We start from the raw sequence: 26,425 nt of genomic DNA on the forward strand, positions 1-26,425 counted from the left end.
ATGTTCGTAAAATGGCAACTTCTGGCCCTCGCGGCCGTTCCGATGATTCCGGCATACCCTTCTGGTGCTGCTCATAAAGAAGATTTTGATTGGGACTCGACGAAATACCTGTTCGTGCCTTGCTATCATCTTCTTGCCGTATTCTAAGAGCCGGTGGAGAGAAGTTGCTGATTCATATGCCAGCATCGCCTTCGGTGACTCGTATACATATGTTCAAGGAACCGATGGGCTACAGAACTATAGTTTCATCGGGGATTTACAGCACTTTGCATATGACCCCCACACGCTGCTGACTGACAAAATCGTCCAGAACCAGGTGACAACCAATTCATTTCTCTTTGCAATAGACCAACACACCTCATTAAAACAATACTGATGCATCCACAAACCCGTAGACCGCCACCGCAGAAGGCGGTCCCAACTGGGTAGAATACCTAACAGGCTGTGGTCTGGACGAGGGCCTCACCTCGCCCTTCGACTGCGACCTACAACTATGGGATTTCGCATTCGCAGGATCAGACATCTCAGTTGAATAGTACGCCCGCACCTACAGGCCATACACACTTATCTCCCCAACTCTAACCCTACCCCAGCACCCCCCTTCACCACAACTTCACCGTCTCCCTCGTCAACCAAGTCAAACAATTCACCACCTACGCCCAACCCGTCCTCCAAAACATCAGCGATCCCTCGCACGCCCTAATCGCCATCTGGATCGGCATCAACGACATCGGCGACAGCTCCAAATACGACGTCGACTTCCCAACCTTCTACAACGACCTCATGGCCACCCTCTTCTCTTCCGTCCAATCCATCTACTCCCAGGGCTACCGCTCCTACCTCTTCATGAACCTGCCCCCGCTAGACCGCAGACCCGGAAACCTAGGTAGCACTGATCCCAGTCCCAACGCGACCCAGATTACCTGGTATAATGATGCGTTGGCGCAGCATGCCAGTGCGTTTGGGGCTCGCTACGCGGATACCAATGTCATGTTGTTTGATGCGCATAGCGAACTCAGCTATATTTTGGATCACCCGGCGCAATTTGGGATTGTGAATATCACGAACTTCTGTGCTGGTTATGATCAGCCCGATATTGCCTGGGATTATCGGAAATATGGATGTCCCACGCCCTTGGATACTTATTTTTGGTTTAATTCCGGTCATATGACCAGCCATGTTCATGAGATTTTGGCGGGGAAGGTAGGGAGGTTTTTGTTGGGGGAGTAAGTAGTCAGTAGTGGTCAGTTGGATATATTTTTCTAGGCTAGGAGGAGGAGCATTTTATATAGCCATTAGTAGTACTTACTGGCTGGCTGGCTGGCTCTTCAATGCTCGAGATATGATAGCTGAAAGTACCACTAGCATCATCCAAGATATATAGTAATCACATAAATAATTGACCAGTATCAATAGAAGTAAATAAGCTAACATCCCACATAGTAAGTAGTACTAGTAAAAACCTCCCACCCACTTATCAATCACCCGAAACGTAATAAACCAGGAGTACCAAATTGAAGAGTAGTGTGGTTAATATGATCATGATCTATATATTGCTAGTAGTATTCAACGTCATGATATAGGCAACGCGAAAGCAACCAGCTACTATTACTATTACTACTACTACTAGTACTATCACCTACCAGCCAGATATAAGTAAAAAAAAGAAGAGTAAGTAGAAAAGAAAAATATCGAAACGAGACTGTACCTACCCCTCACCCAACCCCCAATAAATAAAATGAAAGAAGTAAAGAAAGAAGGAAAGGGAAAAAGCCAGACGTTACATTGCAGAGGTGAAACTTTACCTACCTACCTACGTAGCCTACCTACTACTACTACTGGTATACTGATGGTCACTACCAAGCTACATACATGCATACATACTACATAGTAATCACGTCATTAGAAAGAGAAAAACCAGGATCAGATTCTTGTAAGTAGTAGTCATAATCCTAGTAATTATTATTACAATAGATCGATGCAATACATACATACATACAAATAAATAATTACCAGCAAATAGGTAATACGAATGTAGTACTATATATACACCCCCACTCCCCAAACAGGGGTCTATACAAGGATAATGCTTGTTGATTGGGGTCGCTACCTAACCAATTAGTACTAATACTACTGTGTACAAAGTGGTCAATCCGCTTACCCGATGCCTCTGCCTCTGCCTCTGTCTCCTGTGTGGCTGCTGCGGCGTTATGCAGCCACCGCCTGTTTCAATCTGGCGTGCTTTGTACGGCTGCTGTCGCTGTCGTATTCTTTGTTGCTTTTTCTGCTCTCGGGGATGGAGGGGGTGTTGCAGATCGAGGCTTGATAGCAGGGATCAAGCCTGTAATTTACTATCGAGATGCATTGACTTCATGTAGGTGACTTGAAAGGGTCATGTGATGGTATGAAGGCACCAGCAGTTTTGTCTACAGGAAGAAAATGTAATGACAGTTTCATAATGCTAAAACAGAAGCAGATAGGTACAGTTTCTCTCCAATTATCAGCATGCAAGTGAAAGCTACACACTATCTAGTCCCATCCGTTCCGGGAACAAGCCAACTGATACATAACTTTTTGTTTGATAAACCACAACAAAGAATGAGATAATTAACGTGTATCCATGAGAAATATCAGTGCACAATCGTGTAGGTTTCGAAGTCACCCATTGTCGGGGGAGCCTGTTGTTGTAAACTGAGCAAAACACGCGAATAGTCTATCGTGATATCGACGAACGCCGCCCGTACCGTGGTTACGAAAAAGGAATCATGCGAAGGAAAATGAACGTCTACCGATGTGAGAATGGAATACAAGCTCAGTGGATGAACTGAGCAGCGAGGTCAAAAGGTTACCAGCGACGGTTGCCACCAAGAGGAGCAGCATTGGAAGCAGTGAAGTGGTTGCCGCGGCCACGGCCACCACCACGGCCACCCCAGCGGCCATAGCCACCGTGGCCATGACCACCGCCGCCACTGTAGCGGACCATCTCGGCGAGACGGGGGTCAATCTGCTGCTTGGCCTCAGTGAGAATGGTGACCAAGTCACGAGCCTGCTTGGAGTCTGCAAAGGGTGACATGTTAGCATTATGCTTCGACCAGACCATCTGTGATGGAAGAGGTAACTTACTGTCAGTGGTAAAGAAGGTGATGGCGGTACCCTTGGCACCGGCACGACCAGTTCTACCAATACGGTGAACGTAGTCCTCCGAGTTGTTGGGGTAGTCATAGTTGAGAACGTGTGTGATGTCGCGCACATCTTCAAACACATGTAACGTTAGCAAACAGAGCATTAGTGAATTGAGCAACGTGGCTTAGGAGCCTTTCTCAGTCGTATGAGACTTGATGCATCTCTCTCTCTCGCTCGGACTTAAAAATCATCAAAAGATCCGTGACAGACGAGTCCGAGGGTGGCAAATATCGTGGTCCTAGAGCAACCTTGGAATGCAGCTTCAACGAGTCGGCAAGAGAGGAAGTTTCCCTCCCTCTACCGGCCAAGTTTTTAGTGGGTTGATATGGTGAATCAGAACAGAAGAGTAATACGTCTGCTACACTGCACTGTGAGTCCAAGGCCCTCCTGGCTTGAGAACCATTTCAGGAGACCCGACAAAGCCTGGAAGAGTCATACACACCAACAATTGGTGGAAGAGAGTTAAGCACCGTGCCATGGTCACGCAACCTCAATACGGGCGAGGGTGACTTGGCGGCAAGAAAGGAAGGGGGGAAGGGGGAAAGGGGGAAGGGGGGAGTTTGCGATTTATTCATACCGATACCACGGGAAGCCACATCAGTAGCCACCATGATTGGGCTCTTGCCCGTCTTGAATTCGTTCAAGACCCAATCTCTCTCTTGCTGTTGCTTATCACCGTGAATAGCTGGAATGCAGGTTAGCAAATGGCTCTTTCAGTGTCAGGATCAAGGGAGCTTACAAAGTGCCGGCCATCCGTCCTGGCGGAGGAAGCGTGTGATCTCGTCAGCGATGCGCTTGGTGCCGGTGAAGATAAGGCACTTGTTGCCGCGGTTCTCCATGATCTTCTCGAGGTGCTTGATCATCTTGTCGCGCTTCTCGAAGTCCGAGACGACCTCGACGATCTGAGTGATACGATGATTGGCCGACAGATCCATGGAGCCAATGTTGACCTGGATGTAGTCGTTGAGGAAGTCAGAGGCAAGCTGACGGACCTCCTTGGGCCATGTAGCGGACCACATGCAAGTTTGACGGTCAGGGCGAATCTGGGAGATGATCTTGCGGATCTGGGGCTCGAAACCCATGTCCAGCATGCGATCGGCCTCATCCAGAACGAGGTAGGTAACACGACGAAGGTTGGTGCGACCAGCCTCGAGCATGTCAATCAGACGACCGGGAGTCGCAATGCAAACTTCGACACCACGGCTCAGGTCACGGATCTGAGGACCCTTGGGGACACCACCGTAGACACAGGTGTTGCGAATACGAGAAGACTTTCCGAACTTGGAGATTTCGGCCTGAATCTGAACGGCCAATTCACGGGTGGGGGCGAGGATAAGGACAATGGGGCCGTCACCGGGGGCGAGAAGAGGCTGGGCGTTGATGTGAACGATGGCAGGAAGACAGTAGGTCAGGGTCTTTCCGGAACCCGTCTCAGCGATACCGACGACGTCGCGACCAGAGAGGGCCATGGGCCAACCCTGAGACTGGATAGCGGTGGGGCGGTCGAAGCCCTGGGCCTTGACCTCGCTGAGGACGTACTGAGGGAAACCGGCCTCGTCGAAGGTCTCGACGGGGCGAGGGACGTTTCTTCCCTGAACAGCCATCTCGTGCTTCTTACGGAACTCGTCGACATCACGCTGAGAGCGCTCGGCGACATCGGCGTGTTCCTTGTAGAAGGACTTCTCGAACTTGGGCAGGGAGTCAAGGTCCCATTCCTGCTTCTTCAGACCAGAGCCCAGGTTGGACATGCGGTCTCCGCCAGCACCGCCGGCACCACCTCCTCTGCCACCATAGCCGCCGCCGCCGTAGCCGCCGCCATAGCCACCACCGCCGTAACCACCACCACCACCGCCGCCGTAGCCTCCACCGTTGGAGTAACCGTTACCGTTACCGTAGCCGCCGCCGCCGCCGTTTCTGGAGCTATATGTCATGTTAGCAAGCATATTCGTTCGAGAAATACAGGTTCTCGACGTAATGTCGAGAAGAGCAGACAGGTCCAGAAGGGTTGACGGGTGACCGGATCGCGTGACAGACCGAACCACAAGCCAGGCTGGGATAGCCAGGAAGCGATCACAGTCGCGATCAGGTCGCACAGCCACAAGGCTGGCTTGCACTCGAGCAATCCATCTAGATCAGCGCTCTGATTGCAGAGGGATGACTTACCGGTAGGAGTCGCGCTGGTAGCCGCCGCCACCGCCGTAGGAAGACATAATGATGTTATGTGAAGGAAGAAAAAAACAAGTTTTTTTTTGAGGTTAGAAGAAACCGGGGGCGTCCAACAAGACCACGATGAGACGGGACTGGAGCGAGGGAATCAACAAAGAGTAGTCTGAAGGAAGTAACACAACCTTCGAAGACGAGGAGATAGAGGGAGGAGAAAGAGAGGAAGGAGAGAAAAAGACACAGAGAGAGAGTGAGGGAGAAAGGATGAAGCAGAAGATGGAAGGATGAAAGAAAAAGGGAAGCGACGGGCGGGAAGCAAGCGAAGAAAAGAAAAGAAAAGCAAAAACCGGCGGAGGCAAGCACTCGCCCGTTGCGGCTTAGCGCAGGGGATTTGGCGCAGAAAATGCGTTGAAGCTACATGCTGATTGGCCCCCGCCGCCACCGCTGATTAAGGCGGAAGGCGATGGTGTTTCCACTTTCGACTTTTGTTAGTCTAGATTGCAAAGAGAGAGCAGGACGGTCAGATCTTTTCATGGCCAGCTATAAGCATGTTGGGGTCATTTTATGCAGTCGATGTCATTGTACATAGTCTATAAATCCTATCTTAATTTGGCTTGCCCTGCATTTTCCCTCGTCTGAGTAGCTGCTCGGTTTCCCTTCTCCCTACAAATGTTTGCCACCCAGTCCCATGTCCCAGAAGCTAATCTCCAACTCCGTCGCTCGTATGAAGATCTTGATCAATTCTTCCACTCGACTGGGCGAAACCTGTCGCATATGCGTCTCAAGTAGTTCTAAGCCAATGTTAGCCATTTCCACTGCCGTCGTAGGCTGTCATCTGCTCAAACGGAGCCTCACCAGATCCTAAGCGCACGGCTTCTGTGTAGTCCTCCGCCACATAGTTCTCAATCCACTTCCAGTACCGGTTGCCCTCGCGGAGAGACTTCTTGTCGCTGTACAACCTTTGTGCAATTGCCCCGTACCCGAGTAAGCAAGGTGCAAGAGCCACCTGCAATGCAAGCCAATCCTGCGATTGTCCGATATCAAGGATATACCGGCCGTATGCGGTGCATGCTGTTTAAGGGACAATGGATTGTCAGCCAACCTGCCTATGTAATCACAGTGAACAACTCGAAAGCTGTCACTCACCAATGGTTTCCGGGGTGCTCTCCATTTGCTCTTTCGAAAGACCAAAGGACGCACAGTAATCGAGGTGCAACGCGGTCTCACGTTGGATGTGTAGAACAATCTTGGCTGACTATAATGAGATCACACCGTCAGCTCGTTGCATCGCATGTCAATTTCAGTAGAACTATACATACCGCAGCAATGGACTCCATGTCTCCAGCTTTGTATGAAGCTAGGGCGTTGCTCCGGGCAAATTGAACCTAGATTGAGAGTCAGCAAGCCACGTTTACAGAACTAATCACGAAAATCCTACCAAGTAAAGATAGTCTTGCACGAGATATGACTTGAATCTTTCCTCTGAAAGTGTGCCATCTCCCATCCTCTTGACAAACTCGTGCTCGGTGAAACGGTTCCACGCTGGTTGGACGTCAGGACGGTCTAGAACATATTCTACAAAATGTCCGCTGTACAACATTATTAGCAGAGCGAGCCATCCCTCGATCATCAAGACACTCACGGAGAAAATGGTAGACAGTAAAAGGAATGAAAGTGATTAATCGGCCCACTGCCCTTTCCGAGATCAATGCTAGTCTTGATACCTGCCTCAACAAAACGAACCGCGCTCTGAACTGCCCGCCTCATATCCTTACCATGGGCGAGATTGGCCGATATGGCCGAGGCAAGTGAGCAGCCAGTGCCGTGCGTATTCTTCGATATCAGATAGTCAGTCTCAAACAAGGTAGTGTCTTCTCCGTCGAAAAACACATCAATAACCTTGGAGGCCTCTTCATGATTCTGCGCAGTCCGGTTATCACCGGTGAGCGGCAAATGACCGCCCTTAAGCAGGACACCCCTGGAACCTAAGGAGCAGACCTGCTTTGCGAGCTGAATGAGGCCAGGGAGATCTGTTGGCTCTGGGACGTCCACACCGGCATCTTTCAGTAGCAACACAGCTTCGGGAATGTTGGGGGTGAGAACAGTTGTCAAGGGAAGAAGCTTTGTGCGCAGACCTTTAATGGCTGCTTCAGGTAATAGACGTGACCCGCTGGTAGAGACCATAACCTGTTAATTCTCGAGTCAGAAATAGAGGCTTTTTCAAATCAGTCACCACGTAACACAGGGCAAGGCTACCGGATCCAGCACCACCGCAGGCACTTGGTGCACGGTCAATGCTTCAGCAATGACATCAATGGTCTCTGCAGAAGAAAGCATCCCTATCACCCTGTCAGTCATCGAGAGGAAGGCTTAGAAGAATGAATGCTCATACCCAACTTAACAACATCCGCGCCAACATCTTCCAGGCCGGCATTAATCTGCTTTTTCACGAACTCTGCGGGGACAACAAAGATGTCTTGCACGCCCAAAGTGTTCTGGGCTGTGAGACCAGTTGTGGCCGTAAGAGCATAGCAGCCATGTGCAGCCAGGACCCTCTGGTCCGCTTCCAGACCCCTAAACCCCGCGCAAATGCATTAGCTTGACAGGTCTAAAACTGAAAGTGTCCATGCTCGAACATACGCGCCACCGGAGCTGTCTGATCCCGCAATGACCAATACCCGCGCGATTGACATGACGGCGGTCAATAGAGGACTTCCTGCAATGTCTAAAGGAATCAATTGAGGAAGACCAGGTCGCCAGAAGTCAGGGAAAACAAGGAGCGAGCATGTGATGGGCGAAGTTGATGGCGGGAGACAGCGGCGGGCAGAGAAAGTGCCGCGCTTGATTGGCGGGGGTGCGGGGCTTTCCCGATTAGGCAATCCATATCTCGAGAAAATTACAATACAATGTCATTCATGCCTATTAATTCTCATTCCATCATCTAGAACAAAACAATGCCCGCTATTCACATTGATGACCAAGCCCCAAATCCGAACCACCCAAATATAAGCTATATACAAAACAGAAGAACCCCATAATACTCAATCATGGCAGCATGAAGCGGAACAGACTGTCCATTTCAACCCATTGCCGGCCGCATTTCTTCAGATATGCGTCCACAACGCCTTTGATGGTTCCAAACCGTATGCGGTTGAACTCTGCCAGGGCCGTCACACTGTCCTTCTTTTCTCCAGTGGGCTCCTTCTCTGCCGCTTTACGAGCCTTGTCCACGTCCCAAAGTCCTGCGAAGTAGAGTAATTGGTTATACATCTGTTTCTCCGAGTACTCGTACGTCATCCGACCAAGGCAGCCCTCGGCGTGACCCCGGGGTCCAAGACACCGGTGTCCGTACACGCTGATCTGTCTAGTCCGGTTGCCGCAGGCCGTGTCGTCACAAACGAGCCAGCCCTCATAGTACTTCGATGTCTGGGCACGAATTTGTGACTCTAACTGGGCAACAATCGTCAAGACAGAGAATGTCTTCTGACAAGCCTGGTTGGGGCAAACGACACCATTGGCAGTGCACATGTGGGTGGACTGCGCGAGTCCTTCGAAAACCGACTTCTCCTTGCAGAACCGGCAGGTAAGCGTAAACCGGGTAGCGTTCTCGAACCGCACAGAGTCTGGAATCTGTGACTCGAGCGGGAAGATATCGGCATTCTGTTGGTTGCTCCCACTGGAGCTGTTGATCTGGTACTTGCGGACATCAAGCCCCAAGCACTCGGCTAGTCGAACGGCATCAGTGCCAGGAATAGGGGCACAGAGACGTTCGATCGGTGGGAAAATCTGCTTGAGAAGGTAGAATTCGATATCAGGCTTGAGTCCCGAATCCGGCTTCATCACATCCTGGGGTGTGTATGACCGCTTGGCTGGTGCGAGAGACGAGGTCTCGGCATCTCCGTTCGTTACAACATACGATATGACGTCGTTAGGGCGAACCGTTTTACCCCGGGCAAGCTCGCGCAAGGCAACCTGTACCGGGGGCATAGACTCCTTGTTAGGATATTCCTCGGGTCGCTTGGAAAGTTTCTAACCACGTGAGTTAGCGTGTGTCAACGAGTGTGCTTTGATTTAAACATACCGTGTAAATGACGTATTTTTGGACAGGGACGGAGTACTCGCGCATCTTCTCAGCCAACTCGCGTAGATAGTCATGAACTCTGTTGAGAACAACCTCCTGATCCTCACCGGATAGAACTTCATTCAGCAGCTTCTGAGAGACCTCCTTCGACAACGAGCAGTATTCACGCCTCTTCATGTCCAGACCCTTGACTTCGAGCTTATCCACGTACTTGCCATCGACCTCGGTCATGTTGATGGCGGCATATTTCTTCTTGGCGTGAAGAAGAAGACGACGGAACACATTGTCAATGTCGATCTCCAGCAACCGGTAACGTTCGTTTACGGATTTCTTGAACTCATCACCGACCTTTAGCGCATCGCTGATCGTGTCCATGTTCGTGTTGATCATGACCGAGTCAGTATCACCGTAGATGACTCTAAGCTGTTTGGACTCTGCCAGCTCCTTGGTGCTTCTGAGAATCTCACGACCCTTGAATGTGGTGAGCATGGCCAAGGGACGTGCGTAGAAGCGACTCTGCGTGTATCCCAAGCATCCGTACATGGAGTTAGCGGTCAGCTTGAAGGCCAGCTGTTTGGTGTCCCACAGAGCAAGCTGCTCAGGAGTGGCGCGTTTGTCCTTCATCAGCTTCTTAACTTCACGTCGACGACCGACTAAAGTAGCAATAAGCTTAGGCAGAATACCCTGCTCCTGATCGGAAGTAGGAACTTCGGGAACCTTTTCTTCCTTGTCATTATCCGCCTGGAGATGTCAGCTCATGTTCCATACAGTTTCCCTGGCATATGAACTCACAGTCGCTGTCCGCTCCACTGTTGTAAAGCAGATGTTGTACTCCTGGATGATACTGGGATACAAACTGTTGAAGTCCATCACTAGGATGAACTTGTCATAGAGACCCTTTTCGGGTTCAAAAACAAGACCACCCTTGTACTTGTCTTTCTTCTTCTTATCGGCCGAATCTTCATCATCACCTTCTTGCATCTTCTCTTCAGCTTTCAGTAGCTTAGAGGAGTACTTGTCGGGACAGATGTACTTGTTACGGTGGAATTCGTGTAGAAGAATGTACTCATTCCGCTCGGCACGCGTACCACTCAGCGTTCTTGCCCAAGAGTTACCAGCAATATTCGTGAGTACTTTGGTCAAGGGCAGCATCTGAAGCCGCAGCACCAACGCAGCAATGAAATAGGTATCCGCATCACAGTGATTGACAAAGTTCATGAGGCCGTCCTTGGTAGTAGCCCATGTCTTCAGTGCTGCCTCGCAATCCAGTTCTTGTCTGGAATTCTCTTTTCCGAGGTAGAGGTCGCACATCTCCGTCAAACTCCAAGATTGACATTTCATCATCAGAGACTTCCAATCATTAGTACGAGGTCGCCTTGAATCTGAAAAGTAAACCGGATAAACTTACCTTGCCCATATCATTAGCAACATCGCACATCAGTCTTCCAGCAATCAGATGCCTCTCGGCGAAGAAACCTCCACCTCTGTTAAAGTTTTTGGGCCAGTCGCCGCGCTTCAACCGTCCAAGGCGATGCCAGCCAGGGGTCTTCTTCTCCCTCAATCTGCTGAGCAGAATGCTGAGGTCAACCTCCTGAAGCTGATGTCCCATCAGAACATCGGGATCCATCTTCTCGAACAACGCCAGGAACTTGCTGAGCAGAAACTGTTCGCTCTTCTCCAGCATGAACGTGCCCCTCTGCTTCCGCGTTTCGGCTTCAAAGTGCATCGGGTATGAAGAGCCTGCAGGCCGCATGACCGTGAAACTCTTGCAGGGCAACCTCTCAGGCGGAGTGGTGTCCGTGAGGGAGACATTTTCATATACTCTTGCACTCGCCACGAGGATCTCCTGCTTGTTCTCTTTCACGTTGAGCTGGGTCCGGAAGGAGAGACTCATGAGCGTCAGAGGCGGCGCTTCCAGATTCTCAGAGTCAGGTACCGGAGAAATAAGCGCTGGCTTCGCTGCTTGGCATTCAAATTTGCACCAAGATGCATTGTTGACGGCAGTGAAATCGGCCTCTTCAATCTTGAGCCAACAAGGACCCATGATGTTTTTCCAGAGAACAAACTGCTCGAACAATGATGTGTTTGTGCCGAATACATGCGAAAAGGTCTCGCCCTTCACATCCATTGGCAACGGAGATTTGTCATAAGGATAAAACAGCTTCAGGTATTCGGTCTCTTTCGGGACACCAGGCAATTCGAAAGCGTATTTGCGTGTGCAAGGCTTCATCTTATGCATGCCTACCTTCAGCCTGGACATCATCCCGTCGACTTCATGATAGACATCTTCCATGTCTACCTCTTCATCCGTGTCTCGCCCATTCTTGTGCCGATACTCTCGAGGAAGGAAATAGAGCTTGCGTAGGATATTGTCGATCTTGACAAATGCACTGGCGTAAGAACCATTTTGCTTGTTCTTCACCTTTCCAAACAGGCAAAGACTGCCGTTGACTTCTGTAAAGTCCAGCCAGAACATGCGCAGACTTCCGTCATCCTCGACGACATCCTGGGCGCGAAGCTTACCGAAGCTACGCATTTCCGACGAAGCAGGGCTGCTGAGAACATTCAGCTTGCTCCTTACGTTATTCCAAGATGCGTCCACCTCTGGCATTGGCTTTGTAGGCGAGGAGCTAGCCAGAGGCGGAGTGCTCTCCCTCTTGAATTTGGGCGGAGGCCGGCTTCCGGCCATGTTGACGCTGGTCGCCTTAGCATCGTTCTGACCAGTGACTTGTGCAATCTCCATAATATCATTATCATCATCGTCAACCTCCTCGACCTTGACAGGTGTTGTGGTCGACTTCCTCTCTACCGCTTTGCTGATGGGAGACGATGGCATCGGGTCACTCATGGGAACGTCGTCATCATCCATGCCAGGAAGCGCGCCATCGTCGTCGTCGTCGAAATTGACCTCTGGTTGATCCTTGACCGGCGAAACAGGGTCACTGTTTTCGTCCCTCTTTATCGGCTTCTCTCTGCGTGTTCTATCGGCAAGCGGGGGTGACAAGATGCGAACTTTGCGACGAGCCTCAGTCTTGACTATATTCCTCGTAGGGACACGATGCGGGACCACGTTGGTATCGACTTCTCCGAGCAGATCGGCCATGAAAGCGTCATCTTCTGCAGTAGCGACCGGCTGAACAACATATTAGAGAGCCATTCGTGCTCAATGGATGACTTCGATAACTTACCTTGGGCTTGGGAGCAGAGGGCGCAGCCCCACTGCTGAAATACTTTGAGATGCCATTATTGATCTTCTCCTGTCGTTGCTTTTCCTCCTCACGCTTTCTCTTCGCAGCCTTGCCCCGGGCAGGTAATCCGTCGTCCTCGCTCTCGCTGTCGCCATAGTCTGCGGTGCGCTCGTTCCACACCTCGCGACCGTCGTCTGCATAACCTTCTCCATTATCGTCGACCACGAAGTCATCCTGATCAAGCCGGTTGCGGATAATCTTCTTATAGCCTTCATCGTCAACCTCCTCGTAGATGTCGCCTTGTTCCTCAACTTCATATGTCGACAGGCGTTTCTTTCCTGCGGCGCGAAGGGCGCGCAGCTCCGCCAATTTGGCGCGGGAAGCAGACATGGCGCACTGGTGGTCTTCTACCACAGATACTATGTGTCCATGAAAGTCTTCCTGTGGGTTGATCGGTTAAGGACCCGTAATGGGGTATAGGGAGTGTGAATTGGGGAAGGGGCTGATTGACGGTGCTGGTTGCTACTGTAACTCCGAAAGGCGGGAGTCGCGCGGAGGAGAAAGTAACGCGTGCGGGACGCGGTGAAGACGCGCCCTCCGCCAATCCCCGTTAAGTGGTTTGTTTGCCGATTTCAGTAAGCAGCCTAACACTACAGACGCATGAAAAGCCCTTGAGGTTCTACATGGAAGATATGATATGTTTCTGACTAGTTTCAACTTATCCAAGTTTTTTTTCTTAATGATAGCGTTGTTCGCATTTACAATCTCTCAAATCCCACACTGCCAGTGGTCCTCATGAAATTAGTTAGTAGTCCGGCGCCTAGATAGTACTCTGCCGTTCAGTCCGACATCTGATCTGAATCTAGATCGCTATCCTCCTCTACTGATCGTCAGCGCTTCCAATTGCGGTAATATCAGCCAGTCAACTTACCCTGAGCCAAACCATAGTCGAACGTCCCATCTAAACTCACTTTCAGAGTCTCGCGGATTACATTTTGCGCTTCTTCGGTAAGAGTGCTATCGACTGCGTTTAGGATAGCCAGGTTGAAGCCTCTGTTCTTTGGCCCCAATTGTGAAATGAAAGAGAGTATGCCATCGGCGGTGAAGTTGCTGAAGGCGTGGATGGAAAGGCTTTGGAGGCTTGGTAGATCCAGGAACGCAGATAGCGTTGTATCATCGAAGAATTCGCCGCTTATCCAAAGTCTCTCGAGATGAGGGAGCATATGTGCCATGTAAGCCACATGGTCTGTAGTAAAGCCGTCAGAAATATCCTTGAGTTCCAGCTCTCTAAGGTTGCTGAGCTGGCTAATCACATCTGCAAGTATTTCGTTGCCTGGTGGAAACTCGCTCCCTTCGCCGCGAAGGTAAAGATTTTCCAAGGTTCGCTGGCTAGCCAGAGCCTCGTGGAAAAGACGGCTGTCCGCCATTGCATATCCAGATAAAGACAGCGTTGTTAGACGGAGCCCTTCATGGGGTAGGACCTGCGATAGCAGGTAAGAGTCGTCGACAAATCGTCTGAGTTCCAAGCGTTGCAAGGCCTTGCAACTGCATATCCATTCAGCAACTCGAGTGACAACTGCGTAAAAGGTTTCGTCTCGCGTAGCCGGTATCGAGTCAGTCAGTACTAGTACTTTCAACGCTGGCGCTGCCGTTAGTGAGGGCAGTTCTGCGATTGTCTCGATGGTAAGACTCGTTAGCTTCAGCTCTGCTAAAGATTCCAAATGCAGCCCTAATGATTTGATAGAGCGAGGGCCCAGCTGAGAGTAGCTGAGGACTTCAAAGTACTCTAGAGTATTGGGGCGCAATTCAGTCAGGAATTGTTCAGAGTCAGCCTCCGCATTTCTCGGTGGATTATTCTTCCTGTTCTATCTATGAGCATCACAGGCTGGCACTCGTCACAGAGACATACCATCCGTATAATGTAAGCTGTTTGAAATCAGGAGAGTGGTGGCGGATCTTATCGCCAGCATGTTGGCTTAGTGCATCCCCAGACCATATTGTCAGGGACTTCAGCAAGGGTAACCCTTCGATCCATGCAGAGAGGGTCTCCGGTGGTACTAGAGAGCGATCAGACATCTCTGGACCGAATGAGGAAGTTCATGGAGCCTAGATGGAGACTACCGTTACAAGACATTCCTCGTATTGACCTAGTCTTCTGGATGATGGCTTTCAGATGTCAGCACCGAGAAACGCGACGATATAGTAACGCTTTATGTTAGCTGAGAAGGATAAGACCAACCTGTGCCAATCTTCACCATGACCCAATCGTTGTCAGGATAGGCTTTTGACGAGCGGAGTCGTTTGGAACCCTTGACTTCATAGTCGTGGGATACTAATTCCAACAGCTCTGGGGTAAAGAAATCACTAGAAATGTCAAACAGCGAATGACATGTAGTTGGTGGTGGGAACATACTCCTTCATCGTCTTCGTAAATCGCGGTTCCTTTAGGAGGTCCCCGAAGTCATCCAAATCAAGATAGCGGATATAGCTATAGTATGGGAGGTAAGTTTGGTCCAAAGTAGACAGGATAACAGAACGCCATAATAGGGCCCATTTTCGTATAACCGGATCCTGTTCGCCTCTGGTAGACCAAACGGTGGCTACTCTCCGAGACCTGAACTGCTCGTCTTCTGTACCTCCGCCCCTCACTGGCGAAGTATCACATAACCTGTCATCATCAGCATCCACCACCAACGCGCCATTGCATCAATATATGGAGACTTACTTGTATAAAACCGCCAAGGAATGCTCAGTAAAGCATTTGGAAGAAATAGCGCATTGAAAGAGGCTGTTGTAATCCTTCTCATCGCCCAGGATATCCAAGATCATATAGAGTACGTCACCGGCTAACGCGAAGGCCATCTTCACGAGACCAGGAAACTGACCACTCCAAAATAGATAGCACAACAACCGACCGGGGCAACTCTGTTCAATCTCTGCCTCTAGCGTCTCAAATACAGCATCACGAGGATCGATGCTCAGTGGTGTCCTGGGAGCTGACTGAGGAAGCAAGGCGCCTCCCGTACAGTCCCGCTTATGTAAGCTCGCGTCGTGTTTGCGATCTGCCGTGACCGAGTGACAGGATCCCAATAAGATCCAAGAGCCATATTGAGGGTTTAACGAGGGTGTCGCTGCAGATAAGCTTTATATTATTAGGAGTCTTCATAGAGTTGCTTGCAGCTGGATATGCTGTTCTTCACCTAAACAAGCATGACAACTCTCTCATTCTCGCTCGCCCCGAAGGCGATATACCAACTACATGATGCTTTGATGTGTTTAGCAAAATTCGACGATAGTGTGGCAATAGAAGCTGAGATCGATCTGGTAAGCTTATGTCTTAATTAAATAAGGCTGGAAATAAGCTAAAATGTTACCAAGCTCCGTTTAAGCGTGCTCAACTCAACCAAGACGGCCTACTCTGCGTTCGTCTTCGAGGCGGATGGCTTTTTCGAATCCTACTCTTTTGGTAGAGTGAGGAATGGCAGCTCATCTAGAACTGCTCATCCGGAAAAATTCAGCTGCCAGGTGTTGATCAAGGTGGGAACCTACGTACTATGTAGTTCCATCCCCTGGCTGACATACCATAGGCCCTCCTATCAGCCTTCAAAGGGAAGACGAGTGGACGTGATAAGGACACTTCTGTCGAACGGTGCGAGGTCGAGCTCCAAGAAGATCTAGATGAAAGCGAGTGCCGACTCGTCATCAGATTAGTATGTGGACTTGGTAAGGCTCCGACCAACCCAATCCAAGCTCATCTGTGGCTCCAGCTTACAGTCCTCTCAGGCGTCATCAAGCTCTACAAGCTAACATATGAACCTGTCCATGTACAACATGCCATATTCGACAGATCCAAAGCGACAAACGAATGGAGCATCGAACCGAAATATCTGAAGGAGATAACAGATCATTTCGGTCCCTCGGCAGAGCATCTGGATATCTACTCCGAGCAAGGCAAGGCCGTCTTCACCAGCTTTACCACGAAAAGCTCAGATGGGAAAGGTAATGCTACCCGCCCTTCTATGAGTTACCTCCATACTCACAGTCTGTTACAGAAATCCTTCGCCAGCCGGTGCACACCTCCGTAGCTATTGAGAAAAGGGACTTCGATTACTACTTAGCCGAAGACCATCTCCACGTGGCCATCCACATGAAGGACTTCAAGGCGGCAATAGCACATGCTGAGACAGCAAATGCAAAGATCACCGCCCGGTTCACCCGTCCATCTCGTCCCCTGCAATTCGCCTACGAATCCGAGGGCGTCAAAACCGAGTTCACGCTGATGACTAGAGGAGACTCACCCGGAGAGGACGCCCCAGGCTCCTCTCGAGCAGCGCCCCAATTATCCGCACGTCAAACTCCTGCTCCAGTGCAGATAAGCCAAAGAAATACGGCTCCAGAGACCGCACAAATGCCTCCTCCCCGCAGTCGGTCGATTCGGCCACTCACTGGGACTTCTACCCGGGCTTCGCAATCCAATACCGAGACCCAACAACCGCCGCCATCAATGGAGTTCGACAGTCTCTTCGTTCCAGCGGATGACGACAGGCAATGGGACGTGCCAAATGATGAGGATGAAGGTCCAGTCGAGGACGAGCTCGGCTGGGATGCAACTGGAGAGCAGGTATGGCTCAAACCATCATAGACTCAAAGCTATTACTGACAAGCCCCAACAGACAAGCACAGGCCCTGGGCTACGAGATATCGAACCCCGAATGGCACAGACGAGCCATGAGGAGGAAGAGATGGGCATTCCGCCTACTCAGCGCATGTCCCAGGTAAGTCGAGCGCGCTCGCATCTATTGATCGTGCTGACAACCCGTAGCTGCACGGCCTTGGTCTCTTCGACTGAACAGCCACCCTACACCAGACCATGAAGGGAACCTCCCTCAGCATGAGTACTTCTACCTCAATCCCGAGTAATTACCCAACTCGTGGCACAACCCGCACCGAGCCCGACAACTTCCCCCACCCCATCCGGCAAAGGTATCTGGCAACACACCCCCTTCACATTCCCCTGAGCATCCGTAACAGGACCACAATTACCATGCTCTCCCCAACCACAAGCCACGACCGTCCTCCCATCAACAAGACCAAGCACATGTTCACTCCCCACAGCCAACCCCTTCACCACGCCCATCTCCCGCGGCGGCAACTGCCCCCGATCATCCCTCCCCCAACTCACCACCCTCCCATCAGAACAATGTACATAAACCCCATGCCAACTCGTCTGTATACCCTGGAAACAACCCACAGGCTCCTTCCCCCCAGACATAACCCCCCACTTATCCCCAGGCGACCCCAGCACAACAAACTGCCCCTTCTCTTTATCCCCAACCACAACCGTAAACTCCCTCCCACACACTGCCCCCGTCGCCTGGAACCCTATCTCCGCCTCGTCAATCCTAACAGGTTCCCAAGCAATCTTGATTTCTTTCCCCTTAGCACCTAACTGGCCTTTCCTCCCCCCTCCCCACCCATACACCTGGCCTCCCTCCAGCACAACAACCGTATGTCCCATCCCACTCGCTATACTGATGACTTTATCTTCGAACTCAATGCACCCAACCCCTTCTTTCACACTGGTCTTCCCCTCCCCAACCCCCAATTCCCCCCTCCCCCCAGTTCCTAGGACATACACTTTCCTCCCGGATACCAGGAACGTCGCTTCCCATGTAGCTGACACGTCTGTAAACCTCTCCTCCTCTCCCACATCACCATCACCATCACCATCACCATCGGAAGTATTAACAACAACCCGCCGAAACCTCACCACCTCCCCATCTCCATCTCTACTCCCCGAAGGTAATCTACCCCCGCCGCACCGCCCATCCTCATCACACCCCGCCGCATATACCCTCCCATCAGAGAACAAAACAAGGGTGTGGTTCCCGCCAGCTGCGATACGGGATATCGTTGGTGTGTTTGAGGAGGAAGCGGTGGGGTGGTGTTGTTGTTGTTGTTGGTCATCATCGAAAAGACATTTCGTCGGGATAGAGACGTCTTCTGTGTGCGAGAGGCCGAGTTGGCCAGAGCCGTTGGAGCCAAAGGCGTAGAGGGGCATGATGATCCTCTTCTGTTTTTTCTCGGTGGAGGTGGGGTTTTCTGTGTCTGTGTCTGGGTCTGTGTTGTGGGGATCAATTGGTGGTGTCGAGATGGTTAGGTCTGGAGTGTTATAGGAGGAACAAAGTAGATTGAGTGATTATGATTTAAAGTAGGACATGTGGTAAGATTATGGAATATGGGAGAAATATGCGTTTAAGATGTGTTGATGTGAGGGGAAAAGGTCGCAAGTTACGACACCGCTTTTCTTATCGCCTGCCTATTTGGAGAATATGGTGGGATGCAACCCCCGGCAGAATGCATGTGTGCGGGGCGGGGCGCGTTGCGTTGCGTTGCGTTGCGCTGGCAGGGATCGGATGCATGGTTGGAGATCTTGGTAGGTGTCACGATCGTGATGTAGTACTAGTAATAGGCAGGTTACATGAGATACTACGCGTTGTACCATGGGAAACTCATGGGTGGGTGGATGAATATATGGATCATTGTTGTATGTGGAAAATCCCATATCATGAGCGAACCATCACTTCATGGGTATATATATTAATCAAGTCTATATACTAACGAGTACCATGTATGTACCTGGGTATTGAGTGCAAGACGAAAGGAATGAAGACATCTCTCGCTCGACAGCTGACAAGGAAAAAACAATGTACTAAGAATGCAAAAATGGAATGCGTGTCATCATCATCCAAAATCTGACGTGCCACATCCAATCAATCACACATGCTCGCTTTCCAAAATGAACACCCAAAACGAAAGAAAAGAAGAACGCCATTTATAGTTCGGACTTTTCGTTATATGACTCCGTAGACGAATCTTGCGCCGCGGGAGGCAGCGCGAAATTATCCGTCTTGGTGGCAGTCTGCTCCATCGGGCGGAACATGGGACTGGTGCGGTGGAAGTAGGCATGGACATGGCCCTCCAGGAGGGAGTCATCCGTGTCCTGCACGAAGTCCTCGCCCTTCTCGTTCTCGGAGATCTTGGCGGTCATGGCGGCCTCCCACTCAGCACGGTACTCCTCAACCTTGTGCTTGTAGTCGAGCTCAGCGTTGTAGTTCTTTCCGACGCCCGTCAAACGCTCCCAGAGGGAAAGGTGCTTGGAGTGAATAGCAGGGCCATGGTACTCCTGCTCGCGGCCGTCGCGGATGTACTGCCAGCGACGCTCCTGCTCCTTCAGATCAAGACCAGTGGTATCCGGCAGGAACAACAGAGTCAAGACCATACCACCAAGACCGAACCAAGGGACAACGTAGAACTTGGTCTGGGTGTCGATGTAGTTATACAAGACGGAAGCCAGGAGTGCACCGCTCTTACCGCAAGCGGCGGAGAGACCGTGGGCTGTCGCACGAATGGGAGTCGGGAACACCTCAGCAGCCACGAGGAAAGTGACAGAGTTGGGCCCAAACTGGTTGAAGAAAGAACTCAAGAAGTACATCGCCTGGAAAGCGTGGATGTTCTCAGGCCGGGTGTAGTACTCATAGTGGAAAGCAGGGACGACGAAGAGGATGAAGCACATGAGGAAACCGATCATCTGCATCCACTTACGACCGTAGAGCTTGTTGTCGACAAGGAAAGAAGCACAGTAGTAACCAGCCAATGACACACCGATGTTGCACAAACTCCAAAGCCATGTTGGCATGATAGAGTTGCTTCCAGGGCTAAGCACCTTGATAAACTCGGAACTGAAAAGCTTGTTGCCGTAGAAGAAGACGTCGTTGGCGAACCAGCCACCGGCAGTAGCGATAATGCGGAAACCGAAATAACGGAAAGTCAGCTTCAAGGAGTTGACATCGTATCCAGTAACAGAAGCCTTCTTCTTAGCCGCAGCAAGCTGCTTGCTAGCAGCCTTCATGTGGTAGGCACGGTAGTACACCAGCCACAAGGTGCCGACAGCGGGAATGGCGAAAGAAATGCGGTAGGTCCACTGGGTAGCTACTGAAGAGTAAGGCGGGTTACCGCTACCGTGGTGGAAGATGAGCAGCAGAATGATCAGGATGGCCTGGTTGAAGAATTGACCCCAACCCTGCATCAAGAAAGCACTGGTGACCTTGCGACCACGGTGGAGGCGGTCCTCCTTAGTCGAGACCTTTCCGGAGCCGACAGCGTTTTCCATACCGCTAGTGGCAGTCATGGGGTATTCACCACCAACACCAATGCCGTAGACGAACAATGACCAAGCGTAGCAAATGACCCAGCCGTTCTCGGTGACACCCCAAGCAGCGGTAAGCATCACCAAACCCAGCAACATGATTGCAGCGTCCTGAATAAGACCCCAGCGACGACCGAGCCTGATATCAATTAGCTATTATTGCCGCAATGCATTCTCTGGAATCGAGAACTTACCAGTCACCGACAATTCCGACCAAGATTTGGCCGAAAATGATACCGACAATCTCGAGATAGTCGACCGCGTTGATCCATTGTTTGTTGCAAATCGTATGATCATCCCAGCAGGACTTGAAAGAGGCCTCGAACAAGGGTTTGATGTTTCCGATGGAGAACAAAACGTAACTAAAGAGGGATAATGTGAGCACAACGCGTCTTCAGCCGGTAACTTAGACCAATACGTACCCCTCGAGACCCAGACCAGCACCAGGAAGAACCATATTTCGGAAATAGTACGAGATGGGCGAGAGAGGATCTTCCTTTGTCATCTGCCAAATCGAACTGAGCTCCCGCTTGGCTTCTGCGGCGTCGTAGGAACCGACGAACTTGATCCGCTTCAGAAGCGGCAAGTCGGCCCAATACGTGCCATCGGGAGTATAGCTGTCGTCGGGGCGGATGAGGGCGTCAAAAGCGCCCTTCTCGTGAATATCCATATCCTCAAGAGGGTTATGGGTTCCCGACATGTCGGGCCCATGAGGAGCGCGTAGGCCGAAGTCCGTCATGGTGGCGTCGTCGAAGGACCAGTCGAAAAGTGGTCCGACAGTCCGGGAAATTGACGACAAAGAGGGGTGGACGCGAGAAAGCTTGAGACGTCCGTTGAGGGTATTCTCCTAAGAGAGGAGAGGAGGAGGACGAGAGAGCAAGCTCGGATTGAACGTGATGAAGGCGTCACACACGATGCGGGCCAAGTCGGACAACGGCCAGCCGTCGAAACTTATATTCGGAGGGTGACGGCAAAAGGAAAATCTCTGGGCAGGCGTGGACCAGAACCAGCCCACCAGCGTGCTCCAGGCACATGTCCGAATGGTGGAACGTGATAAGCCAAAAGCAGGTCTGGGTAGCGGAGAAGATCCAACGTACTACTTAGTGTGGCGGGTTCCACTGGGCCTCCGGAGTCGAGGCTGCCGTGTCAGTGGTGAATGGCAGGCAACTCTGCCCCATTTTGCCCAGAACCACCTTCTGGTGCAGGGCCAAGCAACCCTAGAAGCGGGTGAAACTTCCCACGAGCCTCGAAAGCATAATTTTATTTTCGCTTTTTTTTTTTTTTTCTTTTCACTCTGTGTGTGCCGGGGTTCTGTTTAATCTCACAACAGCCCAACACAACAGCACACTGGGAGGGATGGTAACACTGCAGAACGCAGAGGTAAGCTTCTTTCTTCAGGGTCTGAACACCCACCACGAGCACAACATCAATCTGTCTCCCCTTACTTGCAGTATTGGAGATGGATCTCGTGGTTCATTGCCTAATTGACATTAGTCCATGACCGTATCTCCAATGGATACAGCACTTTTTTAAAGCAGCCCACATCGGGTCGAGTGGCGGCGGAACTAAAGTAGAAGAGATACTTTAGTTTTAGCGCGATGATTAATGGTTAAGAGGGCGGGGATCTTCCGGACGCGAACGTGTGCCGCCGGCCAATCAACGGCGCACGTGGTGGCAGAATCCCCTCGAATCCCGCCAGATCGTCTGATACCGCCTTCTAGAATGAAAGACCCTCATCCCCACCCGCACCAATCAGAGTACAGCTGGTCTGCATTCGGTTGACGGGGTGGCAGCAAACGCATAAGCGGGCATAAGCTGGTCTTTCTCTCCACGCTGGCTGGCTACCCGGAAGGGAAGGAGGCCAAGTGAGCATTGCGGTCACAGCCAACAACTCATTCAATTTCTACGCTACACACGGCTAATCCTGCGGAGAAACCGCTCTGCTTCATGATCATGCGGTGGGGGAAACTTTTTTTGGGCTGACATGGAGAAGGAGGGGTTCCTATCATTGACGGTTGTGAACCTCACACGACTACTAGCTACCACGCACGTCCCCATTTGGCCGCTTTCTCCCCATACTTACCACAAAGTTCGTTGACTTGTCAGCTTCTCCCTTGCATAATCTTGATGCTGACAGATCTCTCGAGTCAAAATTGCATAGTATCGCAAATCTTGTTCCACCCGTTTTCGAACTTACACTTAAGGGGGAAGGGATGCTCCAGTCGACACAGCCTCACCATGTATTATTGTGACGGACGGACGGTCGTCTGTCATGGCCGATCTAGATACCACCTACGTACCCTTGCTGGATGTTGGTGCGGCAGAGACATGGAGGATGCATATCGATTCCTAGTCTACTAGCCGATCTCCTAAGATTAGTTGCTTAAAACCGAGGGGATCTTGGCGCTTAGACGCAACCATCAGCCAGTGGGAGTGCGTCTAGCGATCACGTTGCGGGACACCGTGCTGTTGCTTGTCGATAACGACCGGCCCGGTGTTGCCAACCTACCACATCTCTTTGAAACTCTAATCAGCGCCTACTCTGGTACCCGGGCATACTCGTCACCAATCTGTCAACTTCCACTGTATGCCGGATAGTGGCTCCATATGGTCCAGGCGTGTCAGTGGTGGACGGACGTGTCGGATGGTATCCCACATGGTCGCTGAATATGCCGTATCTATCCCTTGCGGGAATGATCTCTGGTACGTGGCTGTATGTCGACCACGAGAAACGTGGGTCATTTTTGCTCCCGGACACTGACGGACTGCTATGGCTGACTGCTGGTCAGATCACCTCCTTTCATCTGCTGTGTTCCAGCGGACATATCCGATGCCAGCTCGTGTGTGGCTCCCAGGCAACGATGCTAGATACCACCGAGTCAAGGTGTCTGTCACTCGGCCCCGGACTTTCCTACTCGGGAGGCTGTTACTCTGTTCAGGGGAGCCAATGATATTCGAGCATCAAGCCCGTGCCTGCTTGGAGTCTTCTCGATGGCAGCAGCCTCCCCTCTACCATAGTCCTTCTACTATTACTCTTGTCTCGGCACGACATCACTGCATCGTATCCTGAGCCTTGCGAAATAGTTTTGCTGATCCAAATCAAACGCTGCCCCTGGTTCTATTGATCCTGCAATCTCTGCTCGTCTGGATAGCCTCTAGCTACTGCAGGGTCCGTCGGTGGCGCTCATGTTGACCGATTGCCGTGATCCTTCATCATCAAGCGTTGGCGAAGCAAGCTAGGAGCCACGGTTGGCCACGATGGTGCGCCGAGGCACCCAGGTTTGATTCAAGGCCTCATCCGGTTCGTCGACCCAATCTACCCATTGCGAGACCCCTTATCGAGGACGCGCGGAATGGTGGTCAGACACTGCCCCTTTTGTCAGAGCGGTCAATGTATTCCAGATGCCAGTCAAATGACGCAGCTCTTAGCCTTTCTCTTAGCGGATCTAGCCTGGAACACGAAAGCTTGAGCGAGTAGCTCATGGTATCCTGAACTGACTCCTCGCTGGATTTCAGTACTGAGGCATCAAGTAGATAGGTAGCATGAAGCAGTTACTGAAGGCACTTTGGCCTATCCCTAGCGACGATACCTGACATCAGACTCATGTTGGTCAGCCTGCATATGGATTGGATCCTTGCTAGCTTCTGGCTCATTCTACGGGTATTCTTACGCTCTTCCGAGAACCGCGTGTGCATAATGGGACCATGGATGCAGGTAAATATGCCAATGCTGCATCTACTACTGCGCACTTATCTTGCACTAAGCCTGGTGTCGGGCATTGCAAAGCAACCTACATTGGCCTCGAGCCCCTCGCCTAATGCAAGGTAGCCCTATCGGGCATCTCAGCTACGGACACGCTGTTTCCGGGTCTGGGTCTCTCTTACTGGCATCCCACGCCCGAATCAACCAGCTGACTCTGAAGGTTTGCCTTGATCCTGTCAATTGCCTTGTTCATCGCAATGTACCGAGCCAGCCGCTTCCGAATGGAGGTAGAATTTCTCTTACGTTAACAAGCATTGACAAGCACCAACAGAAACAGAGTAGAAGTGTCCCTTGCATGAGCGGCTCTGGTCGCTGTGTTTGGTCATTCGACTCGTGTCAAATTTGCCTATCTCTTACTGCGGCTTTTGCGAGATTTGTGTTTGCCAGAGTCAGGGCAATGCGCTCATGCAGAGTACAATCCTGCCGGCCAGCCGCACAGCTGCCTGAACGGGATTCCAGGTGCTTATGGCTGTGTTTAGTATCCAGTGCGATATGACTATCAATTTGCTTCTGATTATTGTCTAGGCTTACTGTGTAATTTATAATTCAGCAGACTAAACTAACAGAGCATTCCATCGCAAACCCGAAACAACGGGCGTACCACCCCTGCGACCAATAGCTCAATTCCATGCAGTGAGGTGCGCCTTTGACTAGACTGCCATCAACCCGGACGCTGTTTTCGAATGCTGCCGTGCAGCTTCTGATTTCCTCCTCATTTGCCTCGAAGAAGACATCGTTTTCCACGAGTGCGAACATAACGGGTGCTGCGACATGCTTCGCCCAACTGTCGCGCCATGTGGGAAGCCAAATAGTTGGATACTGCTGTAACTCCACCACCGGTGTTGCTGTATTCAGGCGGTCACTGTGAGCCAGAACCTCCGGGCTACAGGTCCCTGGCTTAAACATTATTTCATCCTTGACATCCACAGGCATCGCAACATGATCCGAGCCGACCTTCTCATACACTGGTGGAGGAGAATTGTTCGCCGATGGAGACGTCTTGTCACCCATTCCACTTACAATCAAACCTCCGAGCGGATATCGCGGCTTCTCATCCTGTGCATGCATCGCTGCGGCGACGATGCCTCCCATTACACCAAGGCTATGGCACAGAAGGACAATGCAATTGCACCCGTTGCCGAATTCAGACCATAATGCAGGGAGAATATGGCTATGCAACCAGCGCCCAGTTTCTTGATTGAAGTTCGATCCCTCCGGGACGGGCAGAAAGGAGCTAGTTCCACCAACGCAGGGTCGGTCAATAGATACGAACGGGATGCCGAAAGCAATACTTGCTCTGGAGGCGGAATAGTCTGGCGTGGCATCAAAATAATGGCAGTCGTAAGTCCCGCCGTGCAAGGCGACAATTAATGGACGATGGCGAGGAGATGCGGCTGGGTCTGGGATCGAGTGTATGCCCGCCACCGTGGCATTGTTCGGTAGGGCGATTGTGAACGACTGCATTGCAGGCTATACCGGTGGACTCGTAGACGACGCGTTATGTTGAATGCAAGAATGGCGAAATATACACAGGCTCAGGGTAGTGTGCCTAAACCAATATTGGGCCCGATCACAAGACCACAGTTCTGCGAGAAGTTTTCTTCCTAATATACCCAGGACTATGCACGCGCAACTTCCCTGATTTGCCTGGTCAACCTGATCAGGTGCCGCGGGACCCGACCGGGTGGGTCAGATCTTTTCTATTACAGGAACGGTATGCATACTACCAAGATATCATCCCTCCAATTGCCTCATCTACATCGGCAATCAAGGGTCTACAATGACTTGATCTCCCGTAAAGTGTATGCTCGAGTAGCCGAATTTGTGGCGAAGACCCA

The 26,425-nt window shown here is 51.1% G+C and overlaps 8 protein-coding genes across 8 annotated transcripts; 2 read left to right on the forward strand and 6 right to left on the reverse strand.

The window, feature by feature from the left end:
- On the forward strand, positions 1-1,230 carry AKAW2_21400S (SGNH/GDSL hydrolase family protein; the record flags this gene model as incomplete). Its single annotated transcript, XM_041686220.1, has 4 exons — positions 1-110; positions 184-316; positions 396-535; positions 594-1,230. 4 exons carry the CDS (start codon positions 1-3, stop codon positions 1,228-1,230), a joined length of 1,020 nt encoding a protein of 339 aa, XP_041540226.1.
- A 1,554-nt stretch (positions 1,231-2,784) lies between these two features.
- DBP2 (DEAD-box ATP-dependent RNA helicase DBP2) lies at positions 2,785-5,393 on the reverse strand (the record flags this gene model as incomplete). The annotated part of the gene is made up of 6 exons (XM_041686221.1): position 2,785; positions 2,850-3,057; positions 3,124-3,252; positions 3,761-3,868; positions 3,923-5,103; positions 5,347-5,393. Coding segments are annotated over 6 exons (1,674 nt in total).
- Positions 5,394-6,009: 616 nt separating this feature from the next.
- AKAW2_21402A (putative thiamine biosynthesis protein (Thi-4)) lies at positions 6,010-8,039 on the reverse strand (the record flags this gene model as incomplete). Its single annotated transcript, XM_041686222.1, has 9 exons — positions 6,010-6,137; positions 6,202-6,417; positions 6,493-6,601; positions 6,666-6,731; positions 6,785-6,935; positions 6,989-7,533; positions 7,603-7,685; positions 7,739-7,920; positions 7,987-8,039. The coding sequence occupies 9 exons, from the start codon at positions 8,037-8,039 to the stop codon at positions 6,010-6,012; spliced, it is 1,533 nt and encodes a 510-aa protein (XP_041540228.1).
- Positions 8,040-8,391: 352 nt separating this feature from the next.
- POL1 (DNA-directed DNA polymerase alpha catalytic subunit POL1) lies at positions 8,392-13,005 on the reverse strand (the record flags this gene model as incomplete). The annotated part of the gene is made up of 5 exons (XM_041686223.1): positions 8,392-9,375; positions 9,428-10,168; positions 10,220-10,777; positions 10,836-12,560; positions 12,616-13,005. 5 exons carry the CDS (start codon positions 13,003-13,005, stop codon positions 8,392-8,394), a joined length of 4,398 nt encoding a protein of 1,465 aa, XP_041540229.1.
- Positions 13,006-13,454: 449 nt separating this feature from the next.
- On the reverse strand, positions 13,455-15,477 carry AKAW2_21404A (uncharacterized protein; the record flags this gene model as incomplete). Its single annotated transcript, XM_041686225.1, has 7 exons — positions 13,455-13,495; positions 13,547-14,475; positions 14,525-14,672; positions 14,737-14,781; positions 14,855-14,979; positions 15,029-15,283; positions 15,341-15,477. 7 exons carry the CDS (start codon positions 15,475-15,477, stop codon positions 13,455-13,457), a joined length of 1,680 nt encoding a protein of 559 aa, XP_041540230.1.
- A 348-nt stretch (positions 15,478-15,825) lies between these two features.
- On the forward strand, positions 15,826-17,464 carry AKAW2_21405S (putative DNA repair protein rad9; the record flags this gene model as incomplete). Its single annotated transcript, XM_041686226.1, has 7 exons — positions 15,826-15,939; positions 15,994-16,152; positions 16,203-16,338; positions 16,399-16,614; positions 16,668-17,236; positions 17,289-17,390; positions 17,438-17,464. 7 exons carry the CDS (start codon positions 15,826-15,828, stop codon positions 17,462-17,464), a joined length of 1,323 nt encoding a protein of 440 aa, XP_041540231.1.
- Positions 17,465-19,450: 1,986 nt separating this feature from the next.
- On the reverse strand, positions 19,451-21,563 carry AKAW2_21406A (putative MFS phosphate transporter; the record flags this gene model as incomplete). Its single annotated transcript, XM_041686227.1, has 3 exons — positions 19,451-20,963; positions 21,019-21,186; positions 21,247-21,563. The coding sequence occupies 3 exons, from the start codon at positions 21,561-21,563 to the stop codon at positions 19,451-19,453; spliced, it is 1,998 nt and encodes a 665-aa protein (XP_041540232.1).
- A 3,570-nt stretch (positions 21,564-25,133) lies between these two features.
- On the reverse strand, positions 25,134-26,051 carry AKAW2_21407A (uncharacterized protein; the record flags this gene model as incomplete). Its single annotated transcript, XM_041686228.1, has 1 exon — positions 25,134-26,051. The coding sequence occupies one exon, from the start codon at positions 26,049-26,051 to the stop codon at positions 25,134-25,136; it is 918 nt and encodes a 305-aa protein (XP_041540233.1).
- Positions 26,052-26,425: the final 374 nt, after the last annotated feature.

Source organism: Aspergillus luchuensis, chromosome 2 (assembly GCF_016861625.1).
Source record: "Aspergillus luchuensis IFO 4308 DNA, chromosome 2, nearly complete sequence".
Lineage (NCBI taxonomy): Eukaryota > Fungi > Ascomycota > Eurotiomycetes > Eurotiales > Aspergillaceae > Aspergillus > Aspergillus luchuensis.